The sequence below is a fragment of the Aulonocara sp. 'chitande type north' Nkhata Bay genome, linkage group LG5 (assembly GCF_057382095.1).
Source record: "Aulonocara sp. 'chitande type north' Nkhata Bay isolate Kocher_YH1m ecotype deep benthic linkage group LG5, A_spYH_male_GT1.1, whole genome shotgun sequence".
NCBI classification, from domain to species: Eukaryota; Metazoa; Chordata; class Actinopteri; order Cichliformes; family Cichlidae; genus Aulonocara; species Aulonocara sp. 'chitande type north' Nkhata Bay.
Window position 1 is genome coordinate 40,692,890 of NC_141348.1, and position 19,151 is coordinate 40,712,040.

The window sequence follows — 19,151 nt, forward strand, 5'->3', positions numbered from 1 at the left end:
GACAGTGAGGTCTGGACTTTGCAGAACCTTCATTCTTTTCTTTTTCAGCCTCTGTTGTAGATTTGCAGGAGTGCTTGGGATCATTATCCTGTTGCTGAGTTTCGGCCAAGCTTTAGCTTTCAGACACATGGTCTCGTGTTTGATTCTAGAATACAGAGTCCAATGGCCACAAGGTCCTGTGTCTGCAAGCAAGCCCAAATCATCACGCCTCCAACACCGTGCTTCACAGTTGGTATACAGAGTTTGTGCTGATATGCTCTGTTTGGTTTTTGCCAAACATGGCGCTAGATTTGTCACCAAACATTTCCACCCTGGTCTCATCCGTTCAAAGTACAATGTTCAACAAGTCTTGTGACTGGTACAGCTACAGTTTTCTAAACTATAATCCATGCTGCCATGTTCCTTTTTTAGAGAGAAGAGGCTCCTGGCAACCCGTCAAAAAAACGTGTTCAGTGCACACAGCAAAGGGTCTCGAGTCAAAAACAAAACCAGGCTGCCGCATTTGACTCTGAGGCATATGTTCGCCTGCTCAAACCGGCACCCGAAGTCATGATTTTTAACATTTAACATGCCAACAGAGGCCAGTAAAGTCAGATTATTTATTGGGTTTTTGCCTTTCTTTGAGTATCGCATGATCGGCCTTTGAGGTGAAGTTTGCTCGGATGTTCACTCCTGGGAAGGTTGTGCCATTGTCATAGCACATACCTGAAAGCTTGAGAATGTAAAACTGACAGAACCTCGGCTTTTATAGAAGTGATCTTACTTTCTGATGATCAATCAATCATATGCATTCCATTCACAGCACCTGGCTGCTACTTATACTCCTTATTTGTGTGGTGCAGTAAGGGTGCACTTACATTTCCACAGGACTGCATAGAGTCCTGTGGAAATGTTTTATTCCCTTCACAGAAGGCCTGCAGGCCACATCTGCTGTTATACTTAGTATCAGTTTTTGCTGAATTGTGAGTCTTTGGTTTGGTTTCTGACAGTGAGTGAGTAATAGCCCAATAAAGGATACAAACCCATATTTTATTTGTTGGTGGTAGGCTCTGTTAGTTTGGTTAGTAAGTAGGTAAGCTGGGTAGAAATTTATTAGGCTACGCTACATTCAAGACTACTTAGGGATGTTTTTAAAATATTCATTAATGGAGGTGAGCTCATCTAATATCACCGTTAAGTGTGGCATCCAACAGCAAGCCCATTCATGGATTTGCCACACTTTGGAAAAATAGTGTAGTGCTATTAGAGCAGAAGTAAAGTTAGAAAGCTTTCCTTTTTTCAGAGCAGGATGATTCTGTACAACAAAACTAGAAAACAACACACTAAAAACAAGAAAATGATTCAAATGGATTATTATTGTCCAGCTGATTCAGTTCATCAGTTAGATCAGGTTTGTGATCTTTATGTCTTTATGATAGGGTTGGGTTTTTCGGGTATTATTTACAGTAGATATCGCTGTTTTGCCTCATGTTACAGTACATTCATAAACAGTAGTCATTAGCTATATTTAAAAATAAGATTAAAAAGACTTGGGCCACTCTAATGGGAATAGAACTAACTCGCAGAGCTTTTTCTCTTTGTTTCAGTCTCTTTATTCTTAAATTTGTTCACCAACAACAAACGTCTGGCCAGGCTTTTAGGCCGTCTTTCAACTCTGTCCTGTCTTCATTAATCTCACCTCCTTTCGCTCAGCTACAGTTCAGTCGGAGAAGTCCAGCTGGCTCCGTCGCACTTTCCAGTCAGCCAACAAGCAACTCCCAGCTGCCCATCGTGGTCATCAGCTCAGTGAACTGGATGTCTGACTATCCTCGATCTGGCTTAGTCAGGCAGGAAATAATCTCTGTAAACAGATATCTGCTCATGAATATGAGGAATCTGTAAGCAAGGGCCAAGATCTTTGGTAGCTTTCTGGTTTCTGCATGTAGTCCGCTTGTTGTCAGGATTCTGTTGACCAATCCCGTCCAGCTTTGCTTGCAAGTCACAAATGCTCTCATAAAAGAAAATTATGATTGAACCGAGGAGATAGAAAGGATAGAATCATTTACACAGAAAACTTTAATCTTTTCATTTCAGTGAGCGGTTACAAGTGTCTAACTCGGTCAGTAAATGTAACATCAAGAGTTAGTGAACCTTGAGTGTTTGAATGTGGAGGTTTTGGGTGTACAAAGTGGCTGGACATCCTGTGTTCATCGCCAGCTCCTTGGTTCCTGCCCAGCTAGCTGTGCCGCACTAGAGCAGATTTGTTTAGTTAGCCGTTTGATTTATGGCCTTGGGGTTTTTAATATGCTGCTGCCCCATCCCTCTCAAACCCAGCACCACAAAATTACACTGGGCAGAAAACTCCTTCAGAGTTTCTCACAAAATACTGACCTGAAATAGCGCAACACCTGTGTCAGCACCGCACATATGAAATCATCCTGGATGTGTAAATCCATGTATTTCATTCTGTAATAACTATGTAAAGGTTCGAAAGACTTTCCCACCTAAAATTCATCACCAATTAGAGAAAAATACTAAAGTTTTTATAGTCTAATTCAACGTCTTTCTAATAAGGTCAGTTACATTACACTCAACAGCTGTAGAGGTTTTGATTGAACTGCACCGTCTGCAGTTTCTGATGCCTGGTGTTTGTAACGTTTACTGTTTACGTATGTTGGAGGTAAACCTAGCTTATGAGACAAGGTTGCTCAGACTTTTTCTGGATGTGAGCACGAGCTTTGCACCATGCAAATTAATTACACAAGACACATTTCTGTGCGTGAACACTGAACTCGCTGTTTTACTCCCTGGAGAAACGTTGCCAAACACACTTTTCTACAAATTCCAGGTTGCACACATGCAGGTTTATACATTATTCACTCTCGTGCTAGGATCTACCACACACACACTCTAGTGCAAGTTAGACTCTCCAAAACACTTTTGTGATACACACCTGCTACTACAGCATCACCGTTATGGACAAACCTCAGGCTTCTACTGATATTTCTACTATAAATTACACTAATTCATACAATTTGTTAATGAAAACGCACTTAGACACCAATATCGCCCATAAGTTCTTATAGTGCAAACTCAACTTTAGTTATTCAGGTAACAGTTTTAGTGCTTCTGCAGAAATCGTGGTAACAGCATGACTGAGGAGGACACGAGGCAGGTCAGACTTTGGAACGTAACCCTCAAGCGTCTTTAACTATTTTTAAAGCACGACCTTTCTCGAAAATTGCACAAAAAATAGAAATGTGCCGAGGATATTGTGTGCTCAGAGTTAGTGATCCCAGTGTGGTGAGTTTGTCGATCAACTTCTGCACCTGAAGAAATTGTCTCTCCCGCTTTGCCTCTGCCATCTAACACAGATATGATTGGACTTTTGTAACTGTGCCTGCGTTTCTCTGTGAGTGTGCTGTGCATGCATGGTTGTAATTATCTGTAACGTGTATGAGTGAAAACACTTTTTTGGGGGGGATAGCAAAGGTTGCTCGTCCAGTTAATGGTCACGTGGTCTGCTGCCGATCCTGTGCGACTGAGTTTCTGCACTAACTGCTTCAGTATACCTACCGTCACTGTGGCACACATTCTCGCAAGACTTGGTGGCCGCTGGATGATTCTGCATCCCCACCGTGAGAATGACAGGTGTGCCAGTGTGTGAGGTTGTCTGGGGAACCCCTTCTTGGTATTTATGAGTTCTGGACAGCTGAGGTGTTTGGTGAGATCTCTATTTAGCACTTCCGACTAATTATCATACACACATCCAAAGCTTGTGCTGAATATATGCAATTACTCCTGGAGTGCCCACCAACCCCCCACCCCCTGGTGGCATGTGGCTTAAATAGGTCCCTACTGCCCTTTTAACACTTGTGCTACTGCATAACAGGCGTCGCAACCTGTTACACTGAAACCATAGAGCTTTGATCTGCAGAGCACAGGAGCGCCTCTAGTTTGGGTTTGAACATTTGTCACATAAACCCAAGTAATGTGGTATTTGGACACAGCATCCAGAGTCTGATTTGTGATGCTTTTATATTTTTGCTTTATTTTATTGTTGCAGCACATGTCCAAATAAAAGAAATAATAGCGTATTTGTCCACACATGCGTGGACAAAATACATAAAATTGTTGAATGTTTTTGGCCTTTTTCCATTTGTTGTAGCTCAGACATCAGTGTACTAATTACCTTTCGAAACATGTAAGAACCCACAGTCCCAGCTATTAGTACCTGCACTGATGTGGCTGGATGTAATGAGCAGGTGCTTGTTTCCTGAGCTCTCTCAGCTAGAATTACCTTACACATATACTCTTGCTGAAAGATACCGTCTCCATATGAGGCTCCCACAAAAGGCTGCTTTGTTCCACTTTCATTTTTCTCTGTTTGTCTTGCTAGCATCACTAAACCTGTGTCCTTTAAGTTTTTTAAGGCAAAGCCCTGATTTTCTTCACTGAGCATGCGTGGCTGCCTCGTCAGTTGTTTAACACGATAGAAAGATTTTTAAAAGCTCTCTAAGAGTACAGGATGTGTTTTTAATCAGGTAATCCCTTTTGTTAAATGTCGAGGTCGAACCTTGCACTCGAGTAGCTGTAGCTATGAAATTAAGATGAACGTGAATTCTTTTACATTTCACTGCTTTTACTTAAGCAGTGGATTTGGCATTTTAAACCTGGACTGTTTAAAATAAGTATGACTCAAGCTTTCAGAGAGCTTATTTTGTCCACAAACTGTTTTTCTTAGTTTGGTTTGGTCTGTTATTAACATCCTACGTATTCTTTTTTTCCCCCTCAACCACAATTGTTCTCTGTATTTGGATTTTCTTTCTGGTGGAGTTCAGTTTTGTTTGGTGGAGTTGGGTTTGTTTGGATTTCCTTCTCTTCATCCTAACCGTGTCCTCGTCTCTTTATTTTTCTCTCTCTCTCTCTCTGTGTCAGGTCCAGGGTGTAAGGGGAGCATTAGGTCTGAGAGCTCCGATGCCAGTGGACATGCAGCCACACCAGGGGCTGTATTACTACGAGACTTCACCCAGCCAGCCCTCCAGAGGGTAAGACGGCAGCGAGCACGGAGCGAGGCCTCCTGTTGCTTTTAAACAGCCGCAGCTCTTTTACGTGAGAGAACTCAAGAGAGTAGCTCGACATTTTCAGCAAATCTGATAACAATATAATCACCATCATTATTACACACACACACACACACACAGAATGAGCTACAGTTGAGATTTTTCAGTGCTGCCTGGAAGATAAACCAGTGTTACTGGCTTTCTTCAAAAACAGCTGCAATATTTCTGTTCTGTAATTTACAGAATTTACATTCTGATACTAGTTTTATCTACAATTTCAAACTGTCTGGTCAAACTCAGCTAAATTATCTGCTTGGCGCTGATCTGCAACTTCTCCTACGACGACACAAGCTTGTCAGGTGTGGGTGTCGAGCAAATGATTTTCTCTTCCTGCAGACAAGAAGGTATTAAACTTCTGCAAAGAGTAGAGTTACTCCAGGATTTAACTCCCCTCAAAAACCTCAATAAATAAAGTTTGTAGGTGTTTGTCGTGTACTTTTGTACTAGACCTTCACGTTTGTTGCCAGATTTTATGCTAAAAATGGCACAATGCTGTCATCTTTAATAACCAGAGCTGTTTCTTTTTTCTAATCTTGCTACAGATCAGCAAAATCTGAGAGATCTGACTTTTTTTTGTATTTTATTAACAATAAATCACATCAGCTCTCCTAGAAAGCAGAGACGACTGATATCTTAGGCTCAGAAATCAATCACACAGATATTCTCAGGGTACAGAAGCTCAGATATGTCTGCAATTGTCGTGGACACAGTGCTAACTCAGCCCCTCACGCCTCCTCTATCCACCCTCGCGCCGTCTCCCTCCCTCCCTTCTCTCATGCCACCCAGGTTGCGGGTGGACTCAGCCTCTCTCTGACAGCTGCTAATTACAGGCTGACCAGGCCCCGCTGCGCTCTGCATGACTGCCTCGCGCCCCACTCAGGTTACCCAGAGTGAGGGAGAAGCAGAGAGAGTTGGAGAGAAAGGTGGCTGGGCAGGACAGAGGAAGAACAGAGGAGCAGGAGGTGTGGGGAGAAAGGAAGATAGAAAGAGACAGAGAGTTGCAGAGGAAGGAGAGCGAGAGAAACAGAAAAGTATAACAGAAAGGATGAATGGGAGAAGAGAAAAGTAGGAATGGGAGGGAGGTAAATTCGGGGGGAACCAGCAGAGTGGATTAGAGAGGACAGATTAAGCTCCTGTGTGGAATACACGTTGTGGTAAAAGAATTAAAGAACTCAAAGGGCGACTTAGGAGAAGGTGGAGAGATGCAGTCTTTCCCTTTTAGAAGAAGAGCAACAGGGACGGAGAAAAGCAAGAAAAGAACAGGAGAGACCAATTTTGAGCTAACCAGTGAGAGTAAAGAAATGTCAGAGAATCCATTGAAATTCATGAAGACTGGAAAGTTCCAATGAAGATTCATGTCTGTAGCTTAGGGGAAAACCCAGATGAGTAAGTTTCCAAAGTTTAGGCCGAAATAAGGGCTGTGTACCATCTAGTGGTGGGAAGGACACAGCACAATAGTAGTTCTAGTCTTTAGGCAGTGCTAGTTTTTCCAGGCATGGAATAGAAAACATCTATATGTAATTCTAGCTTACAGGCTGGAAATAAAGCTTTCCAGTGAGTATAATTTTATCCCATTTATCAGGCTTTCATTTATTTATTGTGATTTTGGTTTAGATGACTGTTTAATCAGCATGACTGTAAATAAAATGATAAAAATGCTACAAAAGAGTGCACAACAGTGTATCAGAAATCATTATCATTCCTTGTCACAGTTCCCTTTCAGAGTATTTGCAGTTTACACATTTATTCAAATTTCTTTTGCTGTTTTTCTCTGATGTTCGCAGCATAGTCCCATCAGATCAGTCTCCCTACAGTAATGCGTCTTCGCTTCGTGCTCCGCTCCTCGACGGCCCGTCCCAGGACTGCCACGCTATGTATAATCCCATGACTCATGGATCAGGACCAGGGCAGGGAATTGGCCCCTGCTTGGATCAATATATGAGGCACCCTCAAGCCCCACCACCCCACGGTATGATGGGCCACAGGGGTATGCCGCCCACAGAGGGTGAGTCAGAGTATCTTTTACATCTCCGTTAACCTCACAGCTGCTATTGATTTGGATTTAAGGATACCTGAGAGACTGAAACCAAAAAACAATGTACAAAAGGAGTGAACAGAAGTTAACAGTTGGCTGGCTTTACTGTGGAGATATAAATCTGGAGTGTGAGGTTGCAGTAAAACAGCAGGCGGGTGGATTACTCTAAATTAGTCAGTTAAATAAAGACGAACTAGAGCTAAAAGAGTTGTGTGCGTACAAATATATCCATATATAGATACAGATATGACTGAACACTTACTTGTTAATGAGTAACTGGTTAAATTTGTATGCATGTATGTTACATCACCAGTCATGTGTGGAATGTTATCAAAACAGTCAAATGAACCTCTCATGTGGCTGCTGATGCAAAGTACTAAAATGCTTTTCTTACATTTGTACCTCATGTTACTTATTTGCTATTTATTTTAATTTTTTTTTCTATTACCCCTAAAAGTCTAAAAAAAAAAGGGTCCAGACTAAGATACCACCAAGAAATGTGTCATTACAGAAAAGGTGAAAAGTTTTGAAAAAGTTTTACTTGCACAGCTCTGCAGGTCAGCCTAAATTGCTTGTGAGATTTTCGGCATGTGCGTGCTTCTTTCTGACTCTCTGAGCTGCAGCGACCCATTAATCCTGTCTTTGTTCCCCTACTTAAAAATAATGTAGCTTTTTGCAGCAGTGCATTTCAGTGTAATGCTTTGCAGGTGGTAACAGCGCCCCCTACTGTAACCAGAACATGATGTCTCATCACAATTTCTGCCAAGTTCAACATGGCTCTGATCAGATTGGATCAGGTGATGGTAAGGAAAACCTCAATTTAGATATTTTTAAAAAAAAAACCATCCTGAAATTTAACCCTTCTGCTTTCATTGTCATCTCTCCTGTAGGCTCGAGGTTCTCCACACCTCGTTCCATGCTTAAGCTAAGCAAAAAGCGAGCTCTGTCCATCTCTCCTCTGTCTGATGCCAGTGTGGACCTGCAGACGGTAATCCGGACCTCACCGAATTCCTTAGTGGCCTTTGTAAACTCTCGCTGCAACCCCAACGGCGCTAGCTCCTATGGTCATCTCTCTGTGAGCGCTATGAGGTCTGATATCACTTGATTTTATATGATTTGAAAGTCACTGTTATCCTCCTCGGTTACACCCTTTGTCAATAAAAACAGACCTGAGGTTAAATATTTAAAGTGGACCTATTATGCTCATTTCCAGCACCATCATCAGTCTGAAGCCTGAGCTGAAGGTTTCAGGGATTTTTTGTATGTACTCTGACCTTATTACTTACTTTGAACACATGCAAAATTGCCAGTCTGCAACGATAGATAGATAGATAGATAGATAGATAGATAGATAGATAGATAGATAGATAGATAGATAGATAGATAGATAGATAGCCCTCTGAAGAGCATGGATGAACAGGTGAATAAACAATAAATAAGTCCACTTTAAAGTATTTGAAAGTAATGTCCTGCACGTTTGCTGACGTTTTTTCTTTCATGTTTAAATTGTGTTGATAATCCCTCTCCTCTCATTTAGCCCTCTTCAATATTTATTATCAGGTGTGATGTGATGACATCCCTTAAGCCACGCCAGATGGTGACACATGTTTCAGCCAAATGGTTTTAAATAATAAAAGCAGATTATGTGAAGTTGAACAAAATGTATTTCTTCATTTTTAAAGAATTGACAAAAAATACATTAAGAGTGTATTTCTAGCTGCACCATCTTTAGCAAACTAGCTGCTGATTCTCTTTAGTTTCTTATCAGTTCCCTTTATTTGTTTTTATCTCCCGCTCCACAGTCCATCGCTCGGTTATTCCAGCAATATAAATTGCCAGTCCAGACAACAAGGGTCCATGTATGGAGGAGGAGGAACACCTCTGGGAGGACACACACCAGGCCCCTGCCAAGCTTCACGTTTACCTCCCCACAATCCTCGGCTCCATGCTCCGCCCAAACACGGACACGTAAGCTCATTCTTTCACTCAGCACACCCTCTGCTTCTCATAGCTGGGAGAGCATAGTTGGGAAGTGGGAAGAGAAAGCGGCGGATAAATGACAAAGAATGAATGCATATTTTATATATACACATTTAAGTTTTGAATGAGGAGAAAGACAAAGATTATATTATGAGAGTATTGTTTTGCAGCTGAAGACAGAGCCAGGCCTTGGAGGTGCGATTGATGGCATGAATGTGAAGAGCCTGGAGGAGAGGTCAGAGGGAGATGTAGCTAGCCCTTCTTCCACTGGCACTCAGGTACAGTAATGATGATCATATGTCAACGTGAAAGAGATTCAAAAACAGTGAAAGTGCCTGAAATTATATATTTAATGGCTGAAAATATGTTGTTTAGATAATTGCACAAAATAAACTGGAGCTATTCTTCATTTCTACACATGTGTCTGCAGGACCCTCTTCTGGGCCTTCTGGATGGGCGAGATGATTTGGACAAAGAGGACGGGAAGCCTGAACCAGAAGCCGTCTATGAGACCAACTGTCGCTGGGAGAGCTGCAACAAGGAATTTGACACACAAGACCAGCTAGTTCATGTAAGACTAAGAACAGGGCTGCCAGCCTTCAGATACAAAGTAGAGAGAGGAACAGAAAGGAGGTTATATAATACAATACAAAACAAATTGCATTTTCATAGCTTTATATTATATATTGTAACAGTTAACAGTAAAATAGGTGAACTAACCCTTTAACTAGCTAAACTGAAGAGATGCCGTGGATAATGGATTAGATACAGTTTCTGTATGTGACCGCTAAGCTGTCTGAGAAGGAGAAAAGTACAAAGTTTAACTGACCTGTAGGATCCTCACTTATCATGCCTTACACAGAGATACCCAGCTGTTGCAGATGTTTACTAAATTCAGAGGAAGCAGCTCATATGGCTCCATCTCAGCCTAGCATCCTCGCCTGTCACACCAACCCTCTGCATGTCCTGCATCACACATCCATGAACCTTCTCTGTGATCTTCTTCTTTTCCTCCTGCCTGTCAGCTCCATCGTCAGCATCCTTTGTTCATTGTATCCACTATCTCTCCTCTGCACATGTGCAAACCATCTTAGTCTCTTGTCACTCCCAATGAAAGTCTCTTCAACTCTCCCACCTCCGTTAAGGATACACAAACCTTCACGTCCTGTGAAAGTTATGTCAAAAGGTAGTATTTAAGTATTTACAGATCAGTAATAGATGTTAAAATAAGGCAAACATCAACATATATGAAGTTAAATAGGCACACTGAATGTCTTTTGCATTTTCTGCGTTTTTATTTACCGTGTGTTGTGTAGAAGGACTTTAGTTTGTGTTCATGTGTAGCATAGAACTATAGAATGCTTCCAGCCCAAAACATGTCATTGGAGTATCCACTATCTGTCACTAACAATGAATCTTTTTGTGTTTGCAGCACATCAACAACGAGCACATCCACGGGGAGAAGAAGGAGTTTGTGTGTCACTGGCAGGAGTGCTCTCGAGAACAGAGGCCTTTCAAAGCCCAGTACATGCTGGTGGTTCACATGCGCAGACACACAGGAGAGAAGCCACACAAGTGCACTGTGAGCACATGTGTTAAGTCTTTGCTTTGCCTCTTAGTTCTTGTTTCTCTTTCCTTGTCCAGATATCTTCAATTCCAACATGCTTCTGTGTTCCTGTGTACCTTGACATGCATACCATATATTATTTTCAGTGTGGATTAACAACCTTTTTTTATATTTTAAAACTCGCTTTACTGTTTTGAAGCTCAAATCTAATATTGTTATAGGACCGCAGGCTTGTTGTCAAAGCTTTTACAGACTCTAATCATCCCCTCTCTTGCAGCGTAGCTGTTGTAACAGTGTTAATTAAACAATTATGTATATTTGCTGTTCTAGTTTGAAGGCTGTAATAAGGCCTACTCTCGCCTGGAGAATTTGAAGACCCACTTGCGCTCTCACACTGGGGAGAAACCATATGTGTGCGAACATGAAGGCTGCAACAAAGCCTTCTCCAATGCTTCAGACCGAGCTAAACACCAGAACCGAACTCATTCCAATGAGGTAAGATTCACCTCCGAAAAGTGCTTAGCTATTGAATGTCACGTGCATGTTGCTGTGTAAGCTCTGTATTATTAACAGTGTTATTTGATTAAACCATGTGTTTTCTTCCTAAAGGGTAACATGTAACTGTTTTGTGCTGTTTCATTACACGCTTTCATGTAAAATAATTGTATAAATTAATATAAATGTATTGTAGAGATTCACATGCCAAGATACACAACATAAATTGGAAATAATTTCTATTTGAATCATAAGATTTTACATAGCAGGGAAGCAGCAGTAAAGTAAACTGTGGAATGCAAGGAGTTCACATAAGGTGCTTTTGTCTTTTACAGAAACCTTATGTGTGTAAAATCCCTGGTTGTACCAAGCGATACACAGATCCAAGCTCTCTGCGTAAACATGTAAAGACCGTGCACGGCCCTGAGGCCCACATCACCAAGAAACATCGTGGAGACACTGGCCCTCGTCCCCCCGGTTCAGTTATGAACCCTGGAGGTCCCAACTCTGAACTGCTGCTGGAGAAAGAAGAGGCACGCAGAGAAGACTGCAAACTATTGGCTCCTGAGACTTCTCTGGTGAGGGTTACAATTTGTTCTATATCATTCAAATGAATAACATAACAAAACTCCAATGTAGTGGAAAAAATAGGGACCCCTTCCATATTTTCTTATTAAACTTTATCCCATTTTTAAAGTTAACTTTGTCTCTCACATCTTCCAGAAATCCCAACCAAGCCCTGGTGGTCAGTCTTCCTGCAGTAGCGAACGTTCTCCACTGGGGAGCACCAACAACAACGACAGCGGTGTAGAAATGAACCCTAATGCAGCCGGTAGTCTGGAGGACCTCACAGCATTGGAAGATGGTGTTGCAGGTGGAGGGGGAGGTGGAGGGGAGCCGGGAACAATGGGAATGTCAGCGCAGGCTCTGAAGAGGCTGGAGAATCTAAAGATTGACAAGCTGAAGCAAATCCGCAGGCCAACCCCTCCTGGACGCGGTGGCAGCAACAAGCTTCCTGCAATACCTGGTACATGGTGTCATAAAACAAGTTAAAATCAATGCATAAACATAGAACTACAACTGCTGAGCTTAAATACATTAGCTGTTCAGTAATGTTTTCACTGGAACACACTGAATTTTTAAAAAACTAAATAAAATATTGTTAATTTGTAACGATTTAACACTTCTAAGCTGTTTCCTCCTGGATGTTTGTTTTCAGGTCCAGGGGAGAGTATGGGAATGTGTGCACCTTCTCCACTTCTTTCAAATCGACGTGTTATGGAGCTGTCCAATCATGAGCTTGGAGGGGGAACAGTTGCCTGCTCTACTAATGACAGGAGAGGAAGTGGCACCAGCAGTCTAAGCTCAGCCTACACCGTGAGCCGTCGTTCCTCCATGGCTTCTCCTTACCTGTCCAGCCGACGCTCCAGTGATGGCTCGCAAATGGGAGCAACGGTTGGGGGAGGATGTCACCTTCTGGGCGCAGAACAGGCTGGGGGAGACCCTCTCTCTCCTGAGACCAATCGCAGAGGAGCTCCATGTCCTGGAGGCGGGTTGCCCGGCCTTCCTAATTTAACCCCAGCTCAGCAGTACAGCCTAAAAGCCAAATACGCTGCAGCCACTGGTGGACCACCACCTACTCCTTTACCTAATATGGAGCAGCCAGGTACTCCTGGCAGAAGAGGAGGTGTTTTGAGTGAGTACCATGGTCAGCCTTTGCCTCCTTTCCTTCAGCAAGCTGGTCCTCGTAGGCATAGCGCCAACACAGAGTATGGCACCGGTGTTATCTACCCTCACCAAGCTCCAGGTAATAACAACAGGCGAGCCAGTGACCCAGTTCGTGCCGCTGCTGACCCTCAAGCTCTTCCCAAGCGCTTCAATAGCCTTAATAATGTAGCCATGATGGGCCGAAGGAATGCACTGCAACACCGTGGCTCTGACACCAGCCTTGCCCGCCATATGTATTCCCCCCGGCCTCCGAGCATTACGGAGAACGTAATGATGGAAGCTATAGGTATGGAGCCCCACCACGCTGACAACAGGGATCGCTCCATGATGTTGCCACCTGCAGAGAGAAACTTCATGGGATATCAGCAACACAATCACACCCTTGGAGGAGTAGATGGAGGTCCCATTTCAACTCAGCTGTCCCCGAGCCATGATGCCCTGAGCTGCCCCGAGAGGGGTTACATGCAGCGGCAGTACCCGAGCCAGGGAGGGGACGTGACTGCCAGCGCTGGTGTAAATCCAATGGCACAGGCAAGACCTGTTCATTCAGAAGGCATGTCGAATGCACTTCTGCAACAAGCTGAGTACAGTATGAGCAATTGCCAGCTCAGTCCCTCTGGTCCCCATTACCCTAGTGTAGGCCAAGGTGGTGACGCTGGAGGTCCCTGGAATGACACCCATAGCCAGGTCCAAACATCCAGCCATACTCTTCAGAACCAGCAAGCTATGCAGTATTCAGAAACTAGCTTGCACCCACAACAAACGCAGGCTCACTTCAACAATCAAACAGGCCTCTACAGCAGTTCAGATGGAACCCACAAACTCATAATCAAGCCTGAGCAGCAGTTCCACCCTGGGATGGGAGCTGGAGATGCCTGTCAGAGCGCTAAGCTCCATCATCAACGCATGCTTCTGCAGCAAACGCAGGGTTACCCACAACAAACAGGGCAGGTAATGATGAGGAACTCTAACAACCCCAGGTGTGACTTTCAAGGGCCAAACCAAAACCCTTTTCCCAGTGGAGAGGGATTAAGTCTGGGCTGCGCTGGCTCTGCACTGGCTGATGGTCAGAGGTCAGAAACCCCAATGATGCAGGTAAAGGAGATGATGGTGAGGAGTTATGTGCAGTCCCAGCAAGCACTCATGTGGGAGCAGCAGCAAGAGCAGCAGCAGAGTGGATTAAAACCTTCTCCTCTCTCTGACAATATGGATCTGAGTGGTCAGGCAGCGATGATCCAACACAGTCCACAGCACCAAAACCAAAATCTTTATTCCAGCCAGACCTATCCTTACCCCAACCAGAACCTGGTCATGAGTCCTCAGGCCCACAGCTGTGTGCCAAGCTCAGTAACACCTAAAGACCAGCAGATGGCAGGTCTCCAAGGTTCATGTTATAACCAGGAAATGGTGGTCCCCAGACCTCCTCAGGGCCGAAAACCTCTCAGCCGCCAGAGTAGTCTGTCACAGGTGGGAGGAGGCTACCTTGGCAGCCCACCACACCTGAGCCCTGTCCATTCCACTTCCAGTCCCAGGCGAGGCGTTCGACTTCCTCCTGTCCAGCATCCACAGCATCCCCAGAGTGAAATGTTCTCTCCTTCCAACAACAACAACAACGTATACTACTCGGGTCAGATAAACATCGGTATGGAGAAAAACATGGACGCTCAAAACGGGCCTTGTCTTAACCAGCAGCACAGTATGGGGTCCAGTCTGGACCCAGTAGGTGGCACAAAGTCCACCCCTTTGGCTAACTATCCTGAGTCTGGCCCCATTTCAAACGCCCTAGAAAACTTGGACTTGGACAATGCTCGCATAGACTTCACTTCCATCATCGACGATGCCGACTCTTCGTCGTTCAGCGATGTCAACAATCCCATCCAAGATCAACCGGGATCTTCGTCCCAGGCCTCATCCCGCCTCACCACACCCCAGACTTCTGTCAGCTTGGCTGCAGGGTCTGGCCTGTCTAACATGGCTGTGGGCGACATGACATCCATGCTAACCTCACTAGCTGGGGAGAATAAGTACCTGAATACACTGTCTTAGAAGACAACTCCTTGGCAGCTATACAGAAATTAAGGCTAACAATCACACTCTGGCCTTTACCAGGTTAAATGCAACCAGCCTGAGGTTTCAGAAAAGAAAACAAATTCTGTCCCTTAACATGATTTTTCTCTCGTACATTATAAGAAAACTGAGTTGTGTAAAAACAGAAAAAGTTTTAAAACAGAATAAAAATCTGTGCTGTTTTATACCTGTATGCTTTTATATGTAAACTGAACATCTTCCGTATTTTTAAAACCAGGATCCCGAGCTGGCGAGCATCTTTTAATACTTCTCTGGAAAATTTTAGTTGAGACCAAGCTACTATTGTGATCCCTCCACACAGGTCGAAATTTTACAAATCCTCACCCAAAAACCTTAAAACCAAAGGTGCCTGATCAGCGTCTCGCAGTTATCTCCCGCTGCCTCGGTACTCGGTGTTTTTCTGTGCCTGCACACGGAGCTGTTTGCCTGAATGACGCTGAACTTCTTTCTGAACGGGCATTCCAGTCACGTATGGAGCACAGAAGGAAACATGTAAATACGTTTATACAGCGTGTCATGTATGTGACATTAGGTAATACCCCTGTCTTAATGGACTGCTTGGTTTCTGAAGGCTAATGCTGAGGGATGTCATAGTAAAATGTTTGACAAGTTAAGAGAAAAAATGCTTTTAGTGATCGTGAAATCATTTTTCCTTATCGCTGAGGATTTCTTCCTTATCAGGAGCAACACAGTATGCTACCAGAGCAATGTCAGTATTCCCACACAAACACACTTTCCCCTGCACGTGACCGCACAGAGACACTCAGGATGTGTTTGAATCTTTGGTGTTCATATTACATGTATGTTGTAATTGCCTTTCCAGACAGAGAGTTTGCACTCCACATGTTTACTGTAATTATTCTTAAAGCAGCTGTGTATGTATTTTTTTCCATTTGTGTTCATACAGTGAGCAAAGCTTGAACATAACACGTATCCACAATCCCCACTACATGTCAACATGTGTAATATACTCAAACATCCCTTTACTCAAAGTTAACCTCAACTACAGCTCATATGTGACTCAGCTGAGTATGGTGGGTATTCAAGCTACTGGATACAAATTGACTCAGCTGGTCTGTACAGATTATTAATAGTTGCCTAACTGTTGAGAATCTGAGGTACATTCAGAGTACGGTGCTGCTGCACTTTGGCTCTAATCCCAAAGAGGAGTTGCATGAAAAATGCTGCGTTAATAGTCCACAACAGGGCATCGGCATGAGTGGGGTTTTTTTAAATAAATAATTGCTACCACTGTTGTAAAATCGTCATTTTCTTGGCACACTGAGGTACTTTTGTGCAACTTTTGAGCTGTATGATGCAGAAGTAGGCTGCAGCGCTTTATACGAGAACTAATTTTATACTGTGGCTTTGCACTGACTGCAGCACTGTGTGTCTCCGTCTCTTATTACTAATAACATGAACCTCTTGGGTTTTTTTGACAATAAAGAATATTTGCAGTATTTTTTTTAAAATAGTCATTCAAGAACACACCTGACCGTGCCTACACTCAGCAAAGCCACATTAAAGTATTGATGAAGCATTTCACATGACTTTTCAGCTCATAATAATAATGATGCCACTGTAAAGTTTACTAAGCATTAGCAGGAACGGGGGGAGAGTACAATCTACCAAAGACATCTACAAATGAGAAAAACATGCACAAATAGTCTATTTTTAACACAACACTAACACTAGAAATAAGGGCATGAAGATTGACTGATAGTGCTATGCTTTAGAATGTATGAAATGTTTTGTAAAAAAAAATTGTCTTTTTATATTAATGAACTTCATGGATGTCGCCTTCTATGTGTGTATTTTTTTATGTAACTGTCACCTTTCATTCTGACTTTTTTGCTGGCAAAAGAATATCACCTGTAGCTACCGAAAATTAAAATAGCAGCAATAACTATATTAGACAAAAGCCCAAGTGTTATATTTTGTGTACAATTTTCTACATTTTTATACATATGTGCTATATTTTACCATTTTATGAATAAACATGTTGAGTTTGGGATGGATGCAGAATGTTTGTGGTCCAACTTTTCTGTTGCATGTTTCTTGTTGTGTGATGCAGTTTTGTTCCACATATGCTCAAATGAGCAATATGGAGTTGTTGTTTTTTGTAGTGCTCATGTGTTGAAGAGTGAATTATGCGTTAAACATGGATCTAGGTTAACAAACAAAATTGTATATAAAGAGGATTTAATATTTGTCCTTGCTACAAGCAGTCTTTTTGTCTGGTGAGTTAATGCAGTGACTCCGTTTCTCCAGTAGAGTGCAGTAGAACATGAGGAGCGTGGGCAGACACTGTAGGCTCTTTAAATTTAATTCTCTGCAAACGAAGACCTGATAGCGTTGCTTGCTGTACTTAATCTGTCACTCCCGCGAGGGCTTAAATGGAATTACTCTTCCAAATTATTCAAATTTGGTCTGTCCAAACGACCAAGCTGAAGGCTCTGGTCCTAAATCATCAGTGTTTTTAATCCCACAGACTGTTTCCATCTAATTGTTTTTATTATTATTAAAACCTCATAGCAGTTATGTGTTATGGGTTTGAGCGGTCTGCTAAGTCGATGAGCAGCGAAACTGGCTGGACTGGCTCTGTGGTCAGTGGGCACTGTGGAAACGCAGTGGTAGATGGTGGTGTGAACATGAGTCAAGAATAGTTTAAGCAGAAAGTCTTTTTCCCCTCAGACTGGAGTAAAATTAGAGAAAACGGAAAAGAAAAGTATATTTCCTCCCTGTAATAAACTTGCGATTATTGCTGTATCCTGGGACTCCACGAGGTATCCTTCCGCCGGGACGAGGAGAACCATGTACACCTGTTCAAACTTCACCTCTAAACACTGAGCGACTGATTAAAAGAAACATTATGAATTTTGGTAAGTTGACCATAAGTCGCAGTTTACGTTATTGTTCATGTTTTGTCGTGAAATCGTGAAAATGCGCCCAACCATAGTCCCAGTCAAAAGGTCAAAACTAAGGCGTTCGGTTTTCCTTACAGGCGCGTGAGCTGTAGTAACCATAACGTCATTAAATAAAAGCACCGCGCGAACGAGCCAAACCAGCTAACTGATTTATAACTGACTGCAACTTGTAATAAAGTCACTACAGGCAAACTTTTAAAACTGAAATATTAGAATACCAGTGTCACCTCCTAATAACTACTGGTTACACAGATTTCTCCTCCTTTGACCAAAATAATTTGTCATTTAATCGATTCTTCTTCTTTTTCTTGATAAGCCCGAAAAGCTGATTTACATTACAGAGCTGGCTTTCTAAGATGTTGTCACTACCTTTACTTTCTCCAGTGGCTAATTTTGATCCGGGGCCCCAGTGTGCTTAGACTATATTGGCGTTGCGGTGTTGTGGCATGGCACAGCAGACTCACGGGCAGCCACTACAGCCTGGCAGTGATACTGAAGCTGACTCATTTGCTCCAAGGCAAGGGGAAGTTTTACTGAGGGACTACTGATTTGCACTCTGGCATATCCAGATTTGTGATTTGAAACAATAGCTCTGTTTCCACAGAGGGGTCACATAAGGTGTTTGCAGAAGCATCTATGCTGAGAGAGGACAAAAAGAAGAATTACACTTATAAATAAATGCACATACACATGCACATGTTAGTGCAAAACAAACTTATTTTACCTCGCCCATGTACACTTAAGAGGCCACCTATAGATGCAACTGACAGAGATGGGCTCTATAAAAAGTAGTAAAATTTCACCCTTTTAAAGATAATGCCTTCTAAAAGACTTGAATGGTGCTCATTTTAAAGGATTTACTGCAAAGCTTTAGTGGTTACACTGTAATCTTGCTTGACAAAATGACCAAATCTAAAGCGCACTGACCTGCTCTGATATGCTCAAAATGGGCATTATCCTCTTTCTTCTTTCAGACCAAAGGCTTTGCGAGGCAAAACATGTCTCCTTTCACCAAACCAGAGCGAGTGCGTGTCAAAAAAGAAAAAAATCTAATGTAATAAGTCAGATGGCAGTAATATCAAGATAGTGTTGTTGCTCGTCTGTAATGTGGTCACCATTTTTCTGTGGCGAATGGAAATACCAAAATAAGAACAGAGTTTTTCAAATGCAAAGAAGTGGGCAGCATAATGACTTTTCTCTTTTCTTGTCTTGCCATTCAGAAGAAGGCT

General features: G+C 42.8%; 1 protein-coding gene across 1 annotated transcript in view; it reads left to right on the plus strand.

Moving 5' to 3' along the window:
- LOC147331310 (transcription activator GLI1.S-like) overlaps window positions 1-17,156 on the plus strand; it is a 53,346-nt gene extending 36,190 nt beyond the window's left edge. The window contains exons 2-13 of the mRNA XM_086293562.1: window positions 4,918-5,027; window positions 6,887-7,107; window positions 7,845-7,940; window positions 8,028-8,226; window positions 8,940-9,105; window positions 9,288-9,395; window positions 9,548-9,688; window positions 10,550-10,699; window positions 11,015-11,179; window positions 11,515-11,757; window positions 11,903-12,206; window positions 12,399-17,156. Of these exons, the coding sequence (XP_086149688.1) occupies window positions 4,957-5,027; window positions 6,887-7,107; window positions 7,845-7,940; window positions 8,028-8,226; window positions 8,940-9,105; window positions 9,288-9,395; window positions 9,548-9,688; window positions 10,550-10,699; window positions 11,015-11,179; window positions 11,515-11,757; window positions 11,903-12,206; window positions 12,399-14,953 (4,419 nt within the window). The 5' untranslated portion in view covers window positions 4,918-4,956 and the 3' untranslated portion in view covers window positions 14,954-17,156. The remainder of the gene's footprint in view (window positions 1-4,917; window positions 5,028-6,886; window positions 7,108-7,844; window positions 7,941-8,027; window positions 8,227-8,939; window positions 9,106-9,287; window positions 9,396-9,547; window positions 9,689-10,549; window positions 10,700-11,014; window positions 11,180-11,514; window positions 11,758-11,902; window positions 12,207-12,398) is intronic.
- The last annotated feature ends 1,995 nt before the right edge of the window (window positions 17,157-19,151 follow it).